Source organism: Musca domestica, unplaced genomic scaffold, assembly GCF_030504385.1.
Source record: "Musca domestica strain aabys unplaced genomic scaffold, Musca_domestica.polishedcontigs.V.1.1 25, whole genome shotgun sequence".
NCBI lineage: Eukaryota > Metazoa > Arthropoda > Insecta > Diptera > Muscidae > Musca > Musca domestica.
This window is the reverse complement of record NW_026712277.1, coordinates 2,831,281-2,851,263: the sequence shown is the minus strand read 5'-3', so window position 1 is coordinate 2,851,263 and position 19,983 is coordinate 2,831,281. Positions and strand designations below refer to the sequence as shown.

Genomic DNA, 19,983 nt, shown 5'->3' with positions numbered 1-19,983 from the left:
CTGGGCCACACATTTATTTTTTTATGCTAAAAAATTATTAAATAATTTATTTATATAATTAATTTTTTTTTATAGCCAGGCGCATTTTTAGAATTTTTTAATTTCGAAGTTATTGGTTCCTAGCAAAAATCTTTAAAATATTCTGGTGTTGAATTGAGATTTTATCATTTATTTTTTTTTTATCTCTCAAAATGTCAATTTATTGCAGTTTTACTTTTAATTTTTTTAATAACTTTTTTCTTTTAAAATTACCAAAATAATTTCCAAAAATATGCTTAAATTATTGGAGACCTAAAAATAACTATTTTCCGACTTTTTTTCTAATACTGGAAAACGTTATTTTTTTCCTAAAAAATAAATTTTATTTCCTTTGCTGATTTCAATTTTTTTAATTTTTTATATATTTTTTAAATATTTGTTATCCTTTAATTCACATTTTTAGATTTAATTCCACTACAAAAAAATCAAAAGACTTTAAGCACAAACACGTATTTCTTTTAAATAACGTCGAAATATCCTCCAATTTCGTCATTCTCGCCATACATCCGTCAAATGTTTCTTCCGTTTAATGGACGGCCAATGAATGAAGATGCGTGCCATGATTGTTCTTCACCGAAGTGGTATTCCCCAGGCGCAGCGCATACCATTCACAGCATTAAAAACACCATTGATGGAGAGAACCGCAAACAGACTCTCCTTTCGCTTTCAAAAATACAACCCGAAAAAAAACATGCTCTTGAAACAAGAAAACATTTATTGTTTGGCATCATCAGAGTCACGCATACACACACACACCTATGAAAACACATGAAAGCAAAAGTGCTGGCAGCAACAACAATTAACCATTCATTTTTTTGTTTTGTGTGGTGAACTAATTCCTCTCACCCACAACGGGTTGGATTTTTGCTCAATAGCGGCATAATTCTTACTCTCTCAATATAACTCCCACGCACAACACACACACCATATTGGCTGTTAACCTCTCCACAACAAAGGTGAGAATTATTAATTTGATGTAGAAGAAAAATAACAAAAACAAAAAAGAAAGGGAATCTTAAAATCCCCATAGGGCGAGAGAGAGGGAGAGAGAGAGAGAGAGAGGGAAGGTGTTACAACCCGGTTGTAAGAACAATTGCCATCAAAAGTGTTGTTTTTTCGAAAGGCATCAAAGAGCCGTTGGGCCCTCATTGAGACAATACCTCAACAACGGTTATTGCACACACACATATACACTCTCCGAGTACTAAAAGTAATGAGAGCACCAGCATCATTGTCAGCAAGCAGCCACAACACCACCAGCCAGCCAGCCAATGGCATCCATAAAACCCATCATCCAGTGGAGTTGCTTGTATTGTAGTATTGTTGCTGTTAGTGTTATTGTGTTTGTTGTATAAACAAACAAACAAACCAACAACTCCAAATTGGTAGCCAACAACAATGATGTTGGTACACATGTTTTATGTTATAGTGATGTTTAAATTACTCCCGCATTGCTCATTTGTTTTATTAAGTTGCGGATTAGTTTTTTGTTTTGGTTTTTCTTTTTGATTTTTTGGATGGATGAATGGATGCATGCATGTGTGTGAGTAAGCTTCTTGAAAGGGAGATTTTTACGAGGTGTAGTTAAGAAAATGAGGGGAAATATTTAAGGAATTGTGTGGGAGAAAATGAAAGGAGATCTGACAAAAGTAAACTTATGAGAGATTTTCGCGATATTGAAGGACATTTAGGGGTCCTCATGAGAAAGGGGTTTTTACGAGGTGCACTTTAGACAAAAAAGGCATAAAAAGCCGAACTTCTAGTACCCTTGAAAGGAAGACTTTTACGAGGTTCAGTTGGAAAAATAAACGAAAAAATACAGGAAAATAATTGGATAAATTAAGGAAGAAGAGACCTACAACAGGAAAATCTTCATAACATATTGGAGGCATGGAAGACCTTATAAGAGACTTCTGGAACGGGAGATTTTTAGACGGCCGTTGGAGAAAAACGAAAGGGGAAGACCGACCATAGAGAGTATTTTGGCATATCTTATAGACGTTAAATACCATTTACGAGTCCCTCAGACAAGTAGCAACCTCTGAACAACGAGGTGCTCTTGAGAGAATAAATAAAAGGCTGTGTAACCGTTTAGGAGTTTTCTTGAAAGGATGATTTTTTCGAGGTTCAGTTGGAAAAATGAACGGAAAAATATAGGTAAATAGTTGGAGAAACGAAGGAAAAAGGGACCCACGACAGGGAAATCTGCGAAAGATTTTCGAGGCATAGAATACCTTTTAAGACACTTCTTGAAAAGGTAGATTTTTAGACGACTGCTGGGAAAAAATGGAAGTTGGAGATCTGCCATAATAAGTCATTTTGGGATATTTTCGAGATGTAAAAGTTCGTTTAGGAGTTTTTCAGTCTCTTCTGGTGGCCTATTGGATATTAAAGATCATCTTGATACAAAGAGAGAATTATGGAGACCCGTTAGACATAGACACAAAAAGGCTTTTTACAGCTCTTCTTGATATGTAAGGCTATCCAGAGACATTTTAGACCTGGAAGATCTTCTAGACGTGTTTTGGGCATAACATATCCTGTAGAGGTCTTTTAGACCTTAAGGTTATTCAAGGTGCCTGCAAGACCCTAAAGACCCTCTAGAGGTATTTTATATATAAAAGTCCTCTCCGTCTTCGTCTTAGGGACATAGAAGACGTTATAGATGTTTTTCAGACAATCTGTTTCGTCTGTTTTAGGGAATCTAGAAGACCTCGAGGTATTCTAGAGCAGATCTTGTCGATGACTCCAGGCTAGAATGCCCCCTAAAATATTTAAGTCCCAGAAGACCTTCCAGAGGTCTTTTTAACATGGAGAAGCTTCAAGAGTTTCTTGAGGCAAAAAAGAGTATTTAGAGGCCTTGGGACCTAGGAATGACACTACAGAACATCTGGAAGAACTTCTGGAGGTCTTTTAGATCTTGAAGACCTTGTAGATTTTTTTAGAAGTCTTGTAAACGGCTTCTCTTCACAGAAGAAGTTTTCTAGTTAGAGGCGACATGAGTGTGCGAGGGCCTAAATAAATTGTGAAAAGATAGTTTCTTCTATTCCCAGTAGAGATTTCATTAAGACTGCAAGACCCTCCAAGGGAACTTTTAAAGTCCTCTAGACTACGTATAAACTCTTTTAGACCTATAAGGTCTTGTACAGGTTTTTTTGACTCTTAAGACCTTTTAAAATTCTTCTAGCCCAGATGACCTTTTAGAGGGCTACTAGATAGAGAAGGCTCTCCAAGGATCTCCAAGTCATGGAGGGTCTTTTGGATGGGAGATAAAGGTAGAACATTTTGTAGAGGTCTTCCAGCCCCGACAAAAAAACTTTATTCAGGTCTTCTAGTCCATAAATAGATCTTTTGGTATCGGAAGAGGTCTTCCAGTTAAATTTGAACTAAAAATCACCCTAAGTATCTCTGTGTCACAGAAGGTCATCTGGAGGGGTTTTAGATATGGTAGAACTAATGGAGGATCAGTTGATGTGGAAAATTTCATAGAGCTCTTCTAGTCATGGTCGACCTTTTTCAGGTTTCTAGTCAAAAAAGGGTTTCTTAAAGGTCTCTAAAGACAAAAAAATATCTAAAACATTTTTTATACAGAAGAACTTTTTAAGAAAATTTAATGAGATAAGACCTTCTAAGGACCTTCAAGTCACAGTAGAACTTCTAAAGGGCCTTCCAGTCACAGAAGTCCTACTAGAGGCTTTCTTATCGCAAGGAACACTCTAGATCTTCATAGGCCTTGAGGATCTAAAATCCTTTCAGAGTTCTTTTAAGTTTCACAGATATTCCTTATATCTACTAGACCCTCTGAAGATCGTCTGATCATTAAATGATGTGGGTATTTAAAGGTTCCTCTTCAAAAATGTACCTTAAATTTTCCGACATTCTTCCAAAACAAAAATTTATTTAAGTTTTGAAAAGGGCTCTTATTCATTCAACCCATCCTCTGCAAAGGCAAACACTCAACTAAAAACATTTAGCTCCGAAAAACCCATCAATGTTGCTCCCAGGGCATCAACATTATTGTGAGCAAAGTGCAGCAAGAGTTAGAGATTTGCCTATGAACGTTATTGTTGTTGTTGCTGTTGTCGTCTTCCACATTGAGCATTTTCAATAGTGAATTTGATGTTCTCTGGGCAAGTGTAGCACAACGGAATTTGTTTGAATTTGGCGCGAATTTTTGTTCATTAAGATTTTTTGGGTACCATTAGTTGTTGTTGTTGTTGCTGTGGAGTTTATTGTTTCGTCAAACCAAAACAAAAACAAATACTTGAACACAAAAAAAAAAAACTTGTGATGGTTTCTTCTTCTTATGCTGTGGTGCTTGCCATGATGTTGAGTGTTTTGCCATGGCAGTTGTGAGAGAGTGTGTGTGTGTTTGTGTCTGTGCCAACATAAGTGTATACGTAATAAGTACGTTCATCTTCTCTGATGACGATGACGCCGCCAATGATGATGTTGTTGTTGTTTTTCTGTTTCTGCAAATGTTTCGGTTTTTGGTGTTGTTTTCCTAACATCAGTTTACTCGATTCAAATATAAATAGCAGCCTACAAAATTGTTACAGTATCAAATCCCATTCAACCTTCTTCACAAGAAGTCCAAAACAACAAACCAAAAAAAAACTAAAACACTTTAAAACTCCTTTTTGTGTGTGATCCTTAAAAACCCAAGCTTTGAATATACAACAATGAAGGTATTGAATAAAATATATTTTAAAATTTATTAAAAAAAATTAAAATAAAAATATTTGTGCAATATATGAACAGTTGCAAAAGGACATGGAAATAATTGTGAAATATCAAAAAAAAAATCAAAAAAGAAAAAATCTAAAATTGTCTTGAAAATGTGTGAATTTCATCGCCTGCAAAGTTTTTGTTTTCAAAATTAAGCAAGAACTTTAGTGGTGTTTCACCTTCCCTCAAAAAGTTTGTGCCTTAAGTCTTTTGTTCCATGATTAGTTACGGTGCTCATATTGCTCTGAGCAAGTGTAAGGAAAAGAGTAATGGCATTCAGAGAGAGAGTGAGAGTGAAAGTAATTAAACCCCCTTGCAATTGGTTGTGCTTGTGTCTTAAGTCTTTAGTACAATTTTCCTTTGATTCTCTTCGATAATGAGTTATGGGACAAGAGAAGAGAGAACCGTTAGAGTATTTGGTATCCCTTGCCATTATGGTGCTTGTGTCTTAAGTCTTTCATCAATTTCCTCTATTTTCTCTTTGATGATAGAGCATAGTGCTCGTTTGAGATAGGGTGAGAGAGAAAGTAAGAGTAATGGAATTATAACCGTTAGAATAAATGTAAATTGTCATTGTGGTGCTTGTGGCTTAAGTCTTTTGTTAAATTCACTTACTTTCCTTTGTTAAAAATTTGTTTGAATAAAAATGGGGGAAATATGAATTTTTAAAAAATATTTAAAGTATTCAAGAGTAGGAAAATAATAAATTCTTTAATTCAAAAACGTAAAATAAAAAAATCCATGAAATTAAAAAAATATATTTTTTTTAAATTAAAAAAAATACAAAAAATTGAAATAATGCACAAAAAATTAAACAAAAATAATTAAATAAAATTATTTTCAATATATTCTCCCAAAACTTTCTCTAAATACAAATTAGTTATTGATTTTTTTGATAAAATTTAAAAAAATATAAAAAATAATTCTTAAAGTTTTTTTTTCAACAAATATCAAAAAATTTAGATGATCCGCAAAAAATTAGGCAAAAAATAATTAAATAAAATTATTGTCAATATATTCTCCCAAAACTTTCTCTAAATCTAAATTAGTTATTGATTTTTTAGCCCTTTAAAAAAGCAGGGAAAAATAAATTATTTAATTCAAAAATATAAAATAAAATTTAAAAATGCAATTGAAAAAAAAATATAGAAAATAATTTTTAGGGTTTTTTCAACAAATTTCAAAAAATTAAAATGATCAGTAAAAAATTAGGTAAAAAATAATTAAATAAAACTATTTTCAAGCTATTCTCCCAAAATTTTCTATAAATATACATTAGTTATCAACTTTTTTAGCCCTTTTTTTCAAAAAATATCAAAAAATTTAAATGATCCACAAAAGGCTTAAAATAAATTAAATAATTTAAAACTCTTCTCCTTAACTTCCCTAAAATCCACATTAGTCATTGATTTTTTAGCTCTTCAAATACCTTTTCTTTAGGTCTTTGAATATGGACCTGCTCTCCATTGGTTTTTCTAAGCCATTGTCCATCATTCCTTGTGCCCCACATTAAATTACCAAATCTAAATGAATTACCTTGGGCAATTTCCTTAAATAGCCACAAATTTAACTTGTTGCTCAAACATAGAAGTAACAAATATTAAGCAACTAAATTACGCCCAATTTCAATTCATAGCCAAGTTATACTTCTTTTGCAAAAGTCACGATTATCTAATTTGGCCATAATGGCCAAATAACAAATTAAATGAATGAATGAAATGCATTCGCATAACAATAGACAACCTTAGACGCCATCATAATTTATAATGGTTTTACTTACCATAAAGTTAATGTAGCAAACAATGGCAAAAACCATAAACAAAAAAGAATGACTTTTTAGAAAAATGTTTGGCAAAGAAGAAGAAATTGTAGAAAGGCAATATCAGATCAGTCTCTTATTTTTGATTAAATTTTGATTTATAATTGACACATTAAACCCAATTGAAAAGTGAGTGGTATTTGTGTGTGTGTTTTTTTTTTTTTTTTTTGGATATGAATGAAGTCAATACATCAAGGAAACAGCAATAAATATAAAATATATTTTTCTTCCAAGGTGTCGGAGGGAAATAAATCATAATTTTTTTGTGACATAGTGGAGGTGGCATACGATTATTAATTTATTTTATTTTTTTGGTGAATTTTATTCAGTATTTCGAAATAATGAATTTGGAAAAATATACTAAAAAAATTTAATTTTATTGAAAATATGTTAATAATTAGTAAAAAAATGCCAATAATCAGTAATAAGTTAATAATTATTAAAAAAATAATAATTATTAAAAAAATTAATCATTTTTTAAGTATATTTTCCCTTCCAAAATTTTAATAATTTTTTTAAGAAAATTTTCTGTTTGAAAATGTATTTAATTTTGGCATTTTAGAAATGTAAATTGTTTTTTTTTTTATTTTAATATATTCTATAATATATCCATTTATATTTTTTTATAATTCAATATTTTAGAATTTCAATTATTTTTATTTTTTCATTTAAATATTTTTTATCAGATTTCCATTTTTTTATTTTTAAATATATATTTTCAAGGGTTCATTTCGCATTTAAAAGGCACTTTCCCATTAAATATTAAAAAAAAGAGAAAATAATGTAAAATACTCTTTCTCTCTCATTTAGTTTCATAACTGAGTTCTAATGTTCGTGTCTTAAGTCTTTTGTCCCTTTAAAGGTGAATTTTACACAAGCCATATTAGAAAGAGAGCAAGAAAAATTAAATTGAGACAAGATATCATTACCCATTTACTCACTGAGTTGTGGTGTTCGTTTCTTAAGTCGTTTGTTCATTACAAAAGGTTGGGGCAATAAAAAGGCCTTAATCAATAAAAGAGAGTTAAAGAGAAAAGAGAGTTGCTAGTTAGATAAAGAGTTTCACGCATTCACAGAGTAAGATTGTTTGTTTCTTACGTCTTTTGATCTATTTAAAAATGTGATTTTAAATAAAAACATAATAAAAAATCACAGAAATTTTAAAAAATTAAATTTAAAATTTATTTTCAATAATTAATGTCGATTTTTCAAAATTAAATAAATTTAAAAGTATTTTTCCAGATAATAAATAATTAAAAAACATATTTTTAATTCTTTCGTTGATTAAAAATTATTAAAAAAAATATTTAATTTAATTTTAAAATACATTCATTGAATAATAAAAGCCCCTTTTTAAAAGCCCTTTGGAAAGGCGAGAGAGAGAGAGAGAGATAGGAGAGAGTTGTTAGTTAGAAAAAGAATTTCACGCATTTACAGAGTAAGAAGGTTTGTTTCCTAAGTCTTTTGATCTATTTAGAAGGAATTTCACTACAATTCATTAAAAATGTAATTTTTAATTAAAAAATAATTAAAAAACCACAAAAAATAATTTAATTTTACAAAATTGAAAAATTAAAGCCCTTTTAAAGGCGATAGAGAAAGGGAGAGATAGAGAGAGTAAAGAGAATTGCTAGTTAGAAGAAAAGTATCACAGTTTCACAGAGTAAAAAGGTTTGTTTCTTAAGTTTTTTGATCTATTAAGAGGGAATATCAATATAATTCGTTCAAAATGTTATACAAATTAAAAAAAAACACAAAAATTAGAAAAAAAAATTAAATTTAAAATTTATTTTCACAGATATATATCCATTTTATAAAAAATTAAAAAAAATCGTAGTTTTTGTTGAAAAATATATTTTTTTCATTTTTATATCAATTTTGTAAAAAAAAAACTTAACATTTGATTTAAAAGACTTTCTAATTTTTGTGATTTTTTATATAACTTTTATAAAAAATTCTTTCAAAAATAAAATCTATGCAATATTTGCCAAAATTTATTAATGAAAAAATATTATTATTAATAAATATTTTTTAAATGCATAGTTATTCAAATATTCTTATTAATGAAACCAAAAACAAACCTTCTTTTCAATGATACGGCCTTAACACACATTTCTACTACACTTTTAAGATAAATTTCACGAAATTCCCCCTCCCCTCGATATTGAAACCCAAAAATATATTCATCCGCAAGACCTTATCACAACTTTATCAATATGCCAATTTATTGTAACCAGTTTCTTCTTCGAATATCTTTGATAAATTCCTTGAATATCAAAAAACGCCAGCCGGCCGCAAGCATGCATTAATAAATTACAAAATCCCCCCTCCACGAAAACCATTTAAATTATAATATTTTAAAAAAATATAATCTTATTTAAAACATAATCGCTGCAACTTCATCAAGGCAAAGAAGAAGCTGAAGCAGACGAAAAAAACAACAACAAGATTTATGTTTTACAAATTTGGAGGGAATGAAGTTCAAGTTCATCAGGCCAGGCGGTTTTGCACACACGCATATTTTTAAATGGCATGATGCCATTAAGCCGACCCATATTAAAAAAGCAGGTGTTTGCGTTAAGAAAAAAATATATTTCAATTTGTTATTTATTTCCAATTTGAATATTTTATAAAATTTTCAACGCCTTATTTGGATTTTTTGGAAATTATTTTAAATTTAACACTTCATTTTGGAATTTCTGGCAATAAATTGCTTGGCATATTAAAAGGCCGAACAAACAAAAAAGCAGTAGCCCTGGAATTTGAATTTCCTTCAACAAAAAAAATCTCAGACAACCTCTTAGCCATCTCTATTACCCACCTTACTTCTTCCTAACCAACCTTTTAGCCATTTCCATTATGTAGCTTGCTTTTCGTTTTCTTCTTCATCCTCCTCATTAATTTGTTAATGAATTCCACACCACATGTCTGCGAGTCTTATCTCCACATTTTGTATCTCTAATGACTGAAAGCCTGACAAATAATTTTATGTTAATCTGGCTTGTCATCAAATATGTATAACGATTGTCATAATATTTATCACCTTTATTTTGAAAATGGCAAGACAAGATATGAGCATATTTTTTGTTAATTTTTTTTATATTTCTTATCAATCAATCAAAATTTTTTGGATTAAGTTGTAAATAAGTGATAGATTTGGGGCGCTAAATGTGTCATAAAAATTGTTAATGGCCAACATAAATCAAAATGCCATCAAAATTTCGAAGGGGTTTATGGGCAATAATTTGTTTGTGAAACGCCTACGGTTTTCAAAAAATAACAGCTCATTAAAAAGTGAATAAAAATTACATTTTTCGGTATTTAAAGAATTTTTAATATTTGGATTTTTTTTATTTTTTGATTTTTTTTTTTAATTTATTTTTGTATATTTTTTTTTTGTTTGTTTTATTTTTATTTATTTATTTTTTAGACTTTATAAAAATCACACCATTTTTTTGGTTTTTTATTATTTAATTTTTCTTTTTTCTTTGATTTTTTATTTTCATTTATTTATTTATTTATTTTATTTTTTTTATATTTTACTTTTTTTTATTGATTTATTTATTTATTTTTTTTAATTTCTAAAAACCAGACCATTTCTGTTGCCATCACGAAATAAATATATCACTTTCCGTTTTTTTTTTTTTTTTTTTTTTTTCAAATTAAATCACCTCTTTAAATTGTCACATAAAATTAAATTATTGCCCATCTCTTTAAACCAGTTAAATTGGTATAAACTTTAGTTTTCTATTCTAAATTTGCATAATTTATGATTATATTTTTTGTTCCTCTGCCATAAAAAAATGCAATAAAAAAATAGAACATAAAATGCCATAAAACATCTGACACCTAACTAACAAATCTTGTTAATTTGCTTGTGCAATTATTTTAAATGCTTTGAATAATTTATTTTATTGCAAACATAAACAAGATTTAAGATTATCCGATGACAAAGGAATTAGATATTTATGAATAGGAAAAATGACAATAAAACTTATATTATTCCCTAGGTGACAATTTATTTTACCATTCAAGAGAGAAAGTATATCACGTTCGTGTCTTAAGTCTTTTTTATTTCCCCTCAATCCAGATTTGCATTAAATTTTGGCCTCTCTTACTTTGTTCCCAAGTTCGTGTCTTAAGTCTTTTTATTTTCCCTCAATCCAAATTTTCTCTTTTACTTTGTTCCAAAGTTTGTGTCTTAAGTCTTTTGGGAAGGAAAGGGAAAATAACATATCACCTTTAGCGGTGAGAGAGAGATAGAGTATGGAGAAATAGGAGAGAAGACGCTCAAGCACTTATTTACACATTGAGAATAGAGTTCTAGCGTTCGTGTCTTAAGTCTTTAGTCACCTAGGGAAGATCTGAAATTCACATGCTTCATGTCTTCCCCAGGTGACGATTTATTTTGCCATTTGGGAGAGAATATATATCACCTTTCTATATTAAAATTTTACTTTGACTCAAACTTTGGATAACTAATGCACTTTTAATTAAGTCTTTTTGTCTTTAAAATAATCCCTCTCATTTAGTGTTATAACTGAGTTCTACTGTTCGTGTCTTAAGTCTTTTGTGACTTCAAAGGGGAATTTTACCCAAGGCATTTTAGGAAGAGAGCAAGAGAAATTAAACTGAGACATAATTCCATGCTCATTTACTAAACATAGACAAGTATGCACACTAGCGTTGCTGTCTCTTATTCTCTGCCATCATCAACAGACAGACTTATACGAATATTTTTCTACAATTGTTTTTAAAAAAATATTTTTTTAGATTATTTTGATTATATTTTTGCTTAAAAATCAATAAATTAATTTATATTCAACACAGGAAAGTTATTTAAAAATTCTCTTAAGAATATCCCTTTCAAAATTGTTTTCCCATCTATGAATATAAAACACTCTTAATTAAGACTTAAAAAAGAGAAAATTATCTCTCTCCCATTTAGTTCAATAACTGAGTTTCGTGTTCGTGTCTTAAGTCTTTTGCGCCTTTAAAGGGGAATTTTACACAAGGCATTTTAGGAAGAGAGCAAGAGGAATTAAACTGAGGCGCACGAACGGTACTCATTTACTCACTGTGTTGTAGTGTTCGTTTCTTAAGTCTTTTGTTCATTGCAAAGGTTTGTGCAAGAAAACAGCCCTTTCAAGAGAAGAGAGTTAGAGAGAAAAGAGAATTGCTAGTTCGGTAAGAGTTTAACAGTTTTATTGAGTAAGAAGGTTTATTTCCTAAGTCTTTTGTTCTATTTAAAAGGGAATATTAATAAAATTTATTAAAAATTCCAAATTTAATTAAAATAAATAAAAATTTACAAAAATCGAAAAATTAAATAAAAATTTTTAATTAAATGAAAGGATTGTGTTATTTTGTGAAGTGATAAATTTCTCAAAGAAAAATAGCAGCAATCAAAAATCTCTGTTACGGCCGAATGAAAGAGAAATTCTTAAGAGAATTTAAAAATAACTTTTCTGTGTTGATTTTGTACTTATTCAATAATTTTGAAACAAAAATATAATTTAAAATTGGCTCAAAAACTATTTTAAAGAAACAATTTTTGAAGATTATTCCTATATGTCTATTTTTTGATGTTTTACCCTTTACGGAAAATAAAAAACATCAACGCTGGCGTGCCTACTTGCCAATATATGGTTATATAATAGTTATGAGCTCTTTCTACAATATGTTGAGTAATATTCCAAGTAAAAAATAAATATGAATGGTTTAAAATATCGCCATATTTTTCGATTTTTTTTTTCATAAAATTAGAATATTATCCACAAAATTCAAAAAGTCGAATATTTCAATTTTTATAATTTTTAATGGAAGTCTAAAGTATTTTTCCAATTTTCAAAAATTGTATTGCAAATTATCACTATCATTAACCATTGGAATGTTGCCGTAAATAATTCACTAAAAATATTTTCAAAATGTTGTTCATTTTGTTGCAAATCTTTTCAAGGTATATTGACTTCTTTGATAGCTTTTAATTTTGCGGGTTTTTTTTTCAAACGACTTTCAAATTGTCGGCAAATTGCCCAAGCTCACAGAATGCCGACGACAGACCACCTCAGACGCAACAATTACTGTAATAACATGGTAAATATGAAATAAATTATTGTAGAACGAACCACACACACACTCATGGACGTGATAAATATTTGCAATTTATTTTGATGAGGAAAAATAGGAAAAATAAACAAAAAAAAACCGAAAAAAATCCAAAAAAAATAAGAAAAAAAATAAAAATGTTATTGTTTTTATAGAAAATTTTATTTGTTTTTATAGAAATTTAATACAAATATTTAATAAAAAAATTAATCAGAAAAATCAAGATAAAAATTGATGACAAAAAAATGGAATTAAAAAATCCATTTAAAATATTTTTGATATATTTAAAATACAAAAATTTTAAAAATGGAAAAAAAAATTCTAAAAATTAAAAAAAAATCTGGAAAAATATTTGCAATTAAATTTATGGCAGAAAATTAGAAAAAAATTAATATATTTTTTTTTTTGCTATATCTAAAATACAAAAATTCTAAAAATGGAAAACAAAAATTCTAAAAAATTAAAAAAAGTCTGGATAAAAATTTGGAATAAAATTTAATGGCGGAAATAAAAAAAAAATAACAAAAAAATCCAAAATAATTTTTTTCTATTTAATTTATGACAAAAATAAATATAAAAAAATAAATTAAAAAATGCCAGTCCAATAGTTTTAATATATTTAAAATGCAAAAATTTTCAAAATTTAATTGATGAGAAAATCTGAAAAGTTTAATATTTGAATAAAAAAAAATCTAAAAAAATAAAAATCAAATAAAAACCCTACAACTCAAAATTTTGCCAATTTCCAAAAATAATAAATACCTATTTACTCTATTGCCTCGGTGACATTTTCCAACCATTTTGCTGATAATCTAGTTTAATTACTCTTTTAACGATACCGCAACAAAAATTGCCTCCATTCACAAGACAATCTCTTTTTGGATTGGCAACTAATTAACATATTTAGATAAAAAAAGACAACAACGACAACAAAAAATAATCCCACATCGCAAAAAAAAATTCTTTACGCAAAAAAACATTAGCACGGCATAATAAACTGTTGTCTGAACTGATTAACAATGTGCTAACAGCTTGTACAACAGCCACAGAAGACATGGCAAACATCAATCACGAAAAGAAGCTTGAAAGCAAAAACCGAACAGAAAAAAAAAATCATCTGAGATTTACAAAGCATCAACATGCTTCTTAAGATCTTAATCTTAAATTGGGGGTTCGTCTGTCTGTCTGCAGATTTTTTTTTTTTTCAATTTTTTTTTTACATTAACTAAATCATGTGCCATCCATCGTCTACCATTTGCAGATTTGTGTGAATGGATGGAGGTTTGTTATATATATTTTTTTTCTATGTCTTTTGACATTTTTTCTTTTTGTTGTTTGTTTTTCTGATATAAATCATGAATATTTTAACAATTCTATTACACCAAAAAAAAAAAAACAATTTGACATGCGAAAACGGCAACTTTGCCGACAAACATCAACATAATGTCATCAAATGTTGTCACCAGCAAAAAAATCCCCCCTCCCCACCGACAACAACATTTATTACATTGTTGTGCAACGAATTTGACTAATTTGTTTTGCCTTCGGTCTCAGCTGCCAGTTTCGGTTTTAGATTAGCATAAATTTTTGAAAGTCTTTAAACAAACCAAATTATATCAATTATACATAAAGATCAGATTAAACTGTGAAAAGATAATGAATGGCTTGAATAAATGTTGTTTGATTTCAACACAAGATTTTGGCGGATTAAAAATGTAAATGCAGAGCAAATTTCAAGAAAATATAAAAAATTGCGAAAAAAAAATAAAATTCAATTAAGAAATAGATATGCATAAGAAGTCGATTTGAAAATGTTAATACAATAATCAAAAAATATTTTTAAAGGCAGAAAATTTGAAAAGTTTTTTTAAAAAATTTCAAAAATATTTAAATTGTCTATAAAATATTTTAAAAAAATATTTAAAAAATATATATAAAATATTTTTTAGATCTTAAAAAATTATTTTTAAAAATCGTAAAATCTTTGGGTATTAAAAAATATTTTTGAAAAAAAATTTCAAAAATATTTAAACTGTCTATAAAATATTTTAAAAAAATATTTAAAAAATATATAAAATATTTTTTAGGTCTTAAAAAATTATTTTTAAAAATCGTAAAAATCGTTGGGTTTTAAAAAATATTTTTGTTATACAGTCCTGTAAAAACTTCACCTTTGTTTTTTTGACCAGTAACATAGTCCCAATATTTACGCCCTTTCTCGTGCTAATAGGTATTCAAAAAAAATCACACAAAAATAAAACAATTCAAAATTTCATTTAAAAAAAAATACTCTTTCTTTCAATAACAGGTTTTTCTTATTTAAATAAGAGAAAAAAAAAACAAGAAAGAGATATCTCTTGTAATCTCAAAAATAACCAGAGAGAAAGGAGTGATAGTTAGCCATTCACAAAAAATCCTAATAATAACATTACCCACAAAAAAGTTTGTGCCTTAAGTCTTTTGTTACCATAAAACCTAATTTGGAATGAGACTCTCTCATCTCTTCATTGAAAGAGAAAGAAAAATTAGTATATTTTTCTCCCAAAGCCAGTTAAAATGGAATTCGAATGCTCCCTAGTCAATTTTCGATGAACTGAATTAGCTCTCTCTGACAAGAGAGAAAGGGAGCGATAGTTAGCCATTCAGAAATACATTTCTCATAGCATCTTTACCCACGAAAAAGTTTGTGTCTTAAGTCTTTTGTTACCATTTGAAATGTGACTCCCTCTTCTATTCATGGAAAGAGAAAGAGAACTTGGAGTTTGGTGTGTTTACCCCAGAGTCATTTAAAATGGGTTCTCAGGATTCGAAAGCTCCCTTGTTATTTTTCGATGAATTGAATTGGTTCTCTTTCTCTCTGTCTGAAATAAATGTTAAGAGAAAGGCATCGATTTTATGAGATATTAAGAGTAGGGCATTTTAGGAGTTTCTTTACATTTTCGATAATATTAAATGGTAAAGTTTCGTCTGAAAATAGAAAAAGAAAATATTTTTGTTTTTTAGACATTTGAAAACAAAATATAATTTTAAACCCAGTAAACCCAGTAATTTGGAGTAAATTAGAGACTCATTTTATTTCGAAGCCAGTAGAAAAAAGTAATTATTTGGAATCGAAATATACATATTTTCTTGTAGAAATTTTCAAAAGTTTTTAAAGGACAAATTTTCTCAATTCGCAGGAAATTTTATATTTTAAACATTTTTTTTTCAGAAACAAAAGATTTTCAAAATTTTGGTCCGAAAATAATAAATCCCCCTTGAGGGAATTTTTTGTTAATGCAGTTATTTGAAAAATTAATCGAAAAAGAGATTGTCTGAGAATGAAGGCAATTTTTGTTGTGGTATCGTGAAAACTAAAAATTTCCCTTTTGGGAAATTTTTATTGAAATTTTAGTTTTTACCAAAAAATGATTTTTTACTTAGAAACAAATGCAGAATGAATCAAAACTTGAAATTCCTCTTGAGGGAAATTTTTGTTTCTGCTGATATTTGAAAAAATCCTTTTTATTTTGGAACTCAATAATGAACTAAATCATTTGGAAGCAAAAACTGAAAATTTCCCTTTTGGGAAATTTTTAGGGAAATTTTAGTTTGTTGTCAAATATGGTATTTTACAGAGCGTTAAACACAAAACTGAAAAAAATTGAAATTTGGTTCGAAAATAAAAATTTCCCCTTGACGGAAATTTTTGTTTATGCAAATATTTAAAAATTCTTTTTTATTTTGAAACTATATTATTATTGAAATTATTTGGAAGCAAAAACTTAAAATTTCCCTTTGGGAAAATATCTTACAAAAATTTCCCTTTTGGGAAATTTTAGTTTTTTTCCAAAAGATGATGTTTTACATGGAGATAAATACAGAACTAAAAGAATTTTGAAAAATGGCCAGTAAAGAAAAAATTCCCCTGAAGGGAAATTTTTGTTTTTGTGAAATTTTTCAAAACTTTTCTTACAAATCGAACCTATGTGAGGTGCGGATTCATAGAAAATCAAAACAAAAAATAGAATTTCCCTATTTGGGAAATTTTTAAGGAAATTTCCCTTTTGCGAATTTTCTTGGGAAATTTGAGTTTTTTTCCAAAAAAAAAATATTTTTCATAGATATTAATACAGAACTGAAATAATTTTGAAATTTGGTCGATAAATAAAAATTTCCCCTAAAAGGAAATTTTCGTTTTGGTAAATTTTTTCAATATTTTCTTACCAACGAGAATATAAATAAAACTGATACCAAAAAATAAAAAAAAATATTCCATTGATTTTTTTTAATTAAAAAAATAAAAATTGATTTCTGAATTTTTTAAATTTTTTTTGAAATTTAAATTTCGAAATAAAAAATATTTGTAAAATTTTTCAATAATTTCCTACCACACGATAATTTAAAAGAAGCTGATGCAAGAAAATAAAAATATCCCATTGTTTTTTTTTTTTAAAAATAAAAAAAATAAAAATCAGGCTTCCGAAATTGTTTTTGTAAAACTTTTTTTTAAATTCAATATTTTTTTAAATTAAATAATTTTTAAAAAATTATTTTCTTATTCTCCTCATTTCAGTGCTTCACCACAATTGCTTTCTTGGTCTGCCTTGCCGTCGTTTCGGCTGAACCTCCAGTACCTCAGAACAACTACTTGCCACCCAATCAGCAGCAACAACCCTCCAATAACTATTTGCCACCCCAAAACTCATACCAGGCACCCAACAGCAATTATTTGCCTCCTCAACGTGGTGGTGCTGGTGCTGGTAGTGTGGCTGCCCCCTCCAATAGCTATGGTGCTCCCGCCTTGACCTCGGCCATTTTCCCCAAACAAAATGCTGGTCCATCGACTGCCTATGGTGCTCCTGCTGCTGCTGGTGCTGGAGGTTATGGTCAAAATGCTGCCGGCGGCTATGGCGGTGCTGAGGAAAACTACGGACCAGCCAAATACGAATTCAAATACGATGTCCAAGACTACGAATCCGGCAATGATTTCGGTCACATGGAGGCCCGTGATGGTGATTTCACCACCGGCCGTTACTATGTCTTGTTGCCCGATGGTCGTAAACAAATCGTGGAATACGAAGCCGATCAGAATGGTTACCGTCCCTCGATCCGTTATGAACAGGTCAATGGTGGCCAACAGGCTGGCGGACGTGGTGGTCAATACAACAACGGTGGTTACGATAGCAATGCACAACAACAACAAGGCAAATTTGGTGGTTATCAATAAGGCTCAAAACTTAAGAAAAAAAAACAGAACTAGGCTTAAAACACTCAGTTAACGAAGAAGAAAAAATGATTTTAGTCCTTAAATAATTTAGTTTAAAAAACAAGGAAAAAATTGCAAGCATTCGAAAAAAATGGAGAGCTTAGTTAAGGCTTTAAACAAGAGCTTTCATTCTACCTCCCACACTGTATAAAAATCTTACTCTCCGTCTCTCTCTCCCATTCTCTCTCTCATCAGCCACATCTTAAAACCGAATTTGTTTTATTTACATCTCTCTCACGCGCACACACACATTTCACAAAAGCCTTAGCCCTTAAGCCTGCCTTGAAATGAGACCAACCAACTTGCCATAAAGCTTTCAAACCTCTCTGATGGCATTTGAAAGCTTTTTTTGTTGTGTATATTTTTTAAATATTTTATAAAAGAATTATAATATTTTGTTTATTGTTTTTTGTAATAGTATTTTGTATTTTTTGCGCTACTCGTATTATCACCGTTCGTTTCGTTAAGTGCTTTCATTGTTCTCTTTGTATATTTCAATACATTTTTTTATTGCTTACACACAAGCAATGACACACACACACACAAAGACACTCACTCTCACGCATACACACATTCCCCATGAATATATACCTAATTACATCATGTAAACTTAATTTTATAATACTCATTATTTTATAAAACAACAAGAAAAAATATCGAAATATATATATTTTTTTATAAATCATAGCAACTCATTACAAAAAATCATGTAAAAAAATGTCAAATGTATAAAAATACAACTTAAATAAATAAATGCAATTTTTGTATAAAACAAAGTAAAAAAATAAGGGATATTTTATTTAATTGAAATTGAGATTTTGGGAAAAAGGGTTTCAGCAATTGTTTTGGTTATCCTGAATTTATAAAAAAAATTTTTGTTTTTTGTATTACTTTTTTATTGAAATTGAAATTTTGGGAAAAGAGGTTTCAGGAATGGTTTTGGTTAACCCGTATTTATAAAAACAATTTTTTTGGTATTATTTTTTTATTGAAATTGAATTTTTGGGAAAGGAGGTATCAGGAATTGTTTTGGTTAACCTGAATTTATAAAAACATTTTTTTGGGAGTATTTTTTTATTGAAATTGAGATTTTGGGAAAAAGGGTTTGAGGAATTGTTTCGGTTAACCTGAATCTATAAAAACAATTTTTTTTGGTATTATTTTTTTTATTGAAATTGAGTTTTTGAAAAAAGGTTTCAGGAATTGATTTGGTTAACCTGTATTTATAAAAATATTTTTTTTTGGTATTATTTTTTTATTGAAATTGAATTTTTGGGAAAAAAGGTTTCAGGAATTGCTTTGGTTAACCTGAATTTATAAAAAAAATTTTTTGGCATTAATTTTTTTATTGAAATTGATTTTTGGGAAAAGGGTATCAGGAATTGGTTTTGTTAACCTGAATTTATAAAAACATTTTTTTTGTATAATTTTTTTATTGAAATTGATTTTTTGGAAAAAGGTTTCAGGAATTGTTTAACCAAAACAAAACTGAATTTATAAAAACAATTTTTTGGTATTATATTTTTATTGAAATTGAATTTTTGGGAAAAAGTGTTTCAGGAATTGATTTTGTTAACCCGAATTTATAAAAACATTTTTTTTTTGGTATTATTTTTTTTTATTGAAATTGAGTTTTTGGGAAAAAGCGTTTCAGGAATTGTTTTGGTTAACCTGAATTTATAAAAACATTTTTTTTTTGGTATTATTTTTTTATTGAAATTGAATTTTTGGGAAAAGAGGTTTCAGGAATGGTTTTGGTTAACCTGAATTTATAAAAACATTTTTTTTTTGGTATTTTTTTATTGAAATTGAATTTTTGGGAAAAAAGGTTTCAGGAATTGTTTTGGTTAACCTGAATTTATAAAAACATTTTTTTTTTCAAAAAAAATTATATCTGATATTTTTTTAATATTTTAAGGATTATTTGAAATCGTGCATTAGAATTAGACTCCCTCATCTACTCATGGAAAGAGAAAATTAAATAACTCATGGAAAGAGAAAGATATGTTTTTTCCCAGAGCCAGTTGAAATGGAATTTGGG

The 19,983-nt window shown here is 28.5% G+C and overlaps 1 protein-coding gene across 1 annotated transcript; it reads left to right on the top strand.

The window, feature by feature from the left end:
• Nucleotides 1–4,615: 4,615 nt before the first annotated feature.
• On the top strand, nt 4,616–18,671 carry LOC101893599 (pro-resilin). The gene is made up of 2 exons (XM_005186996.4): nt 4,616–4,727; nt 17,250–18,671. The coding sequence occupies exons 1-2, from the start codon at nt 4,722–4,724 to the stop codon at nt 17,901–17,903; spliced, it is 660 nt and encodes a 219-aa protein (XP_005187053.2). The 5' UTR covers nt 4,616–4,721; the 3' UTR covers nt 17,904–18,671.
• The last annotated feature ends 1,312 nt before the right edge of the window (nt 18,672–19,983 follow it).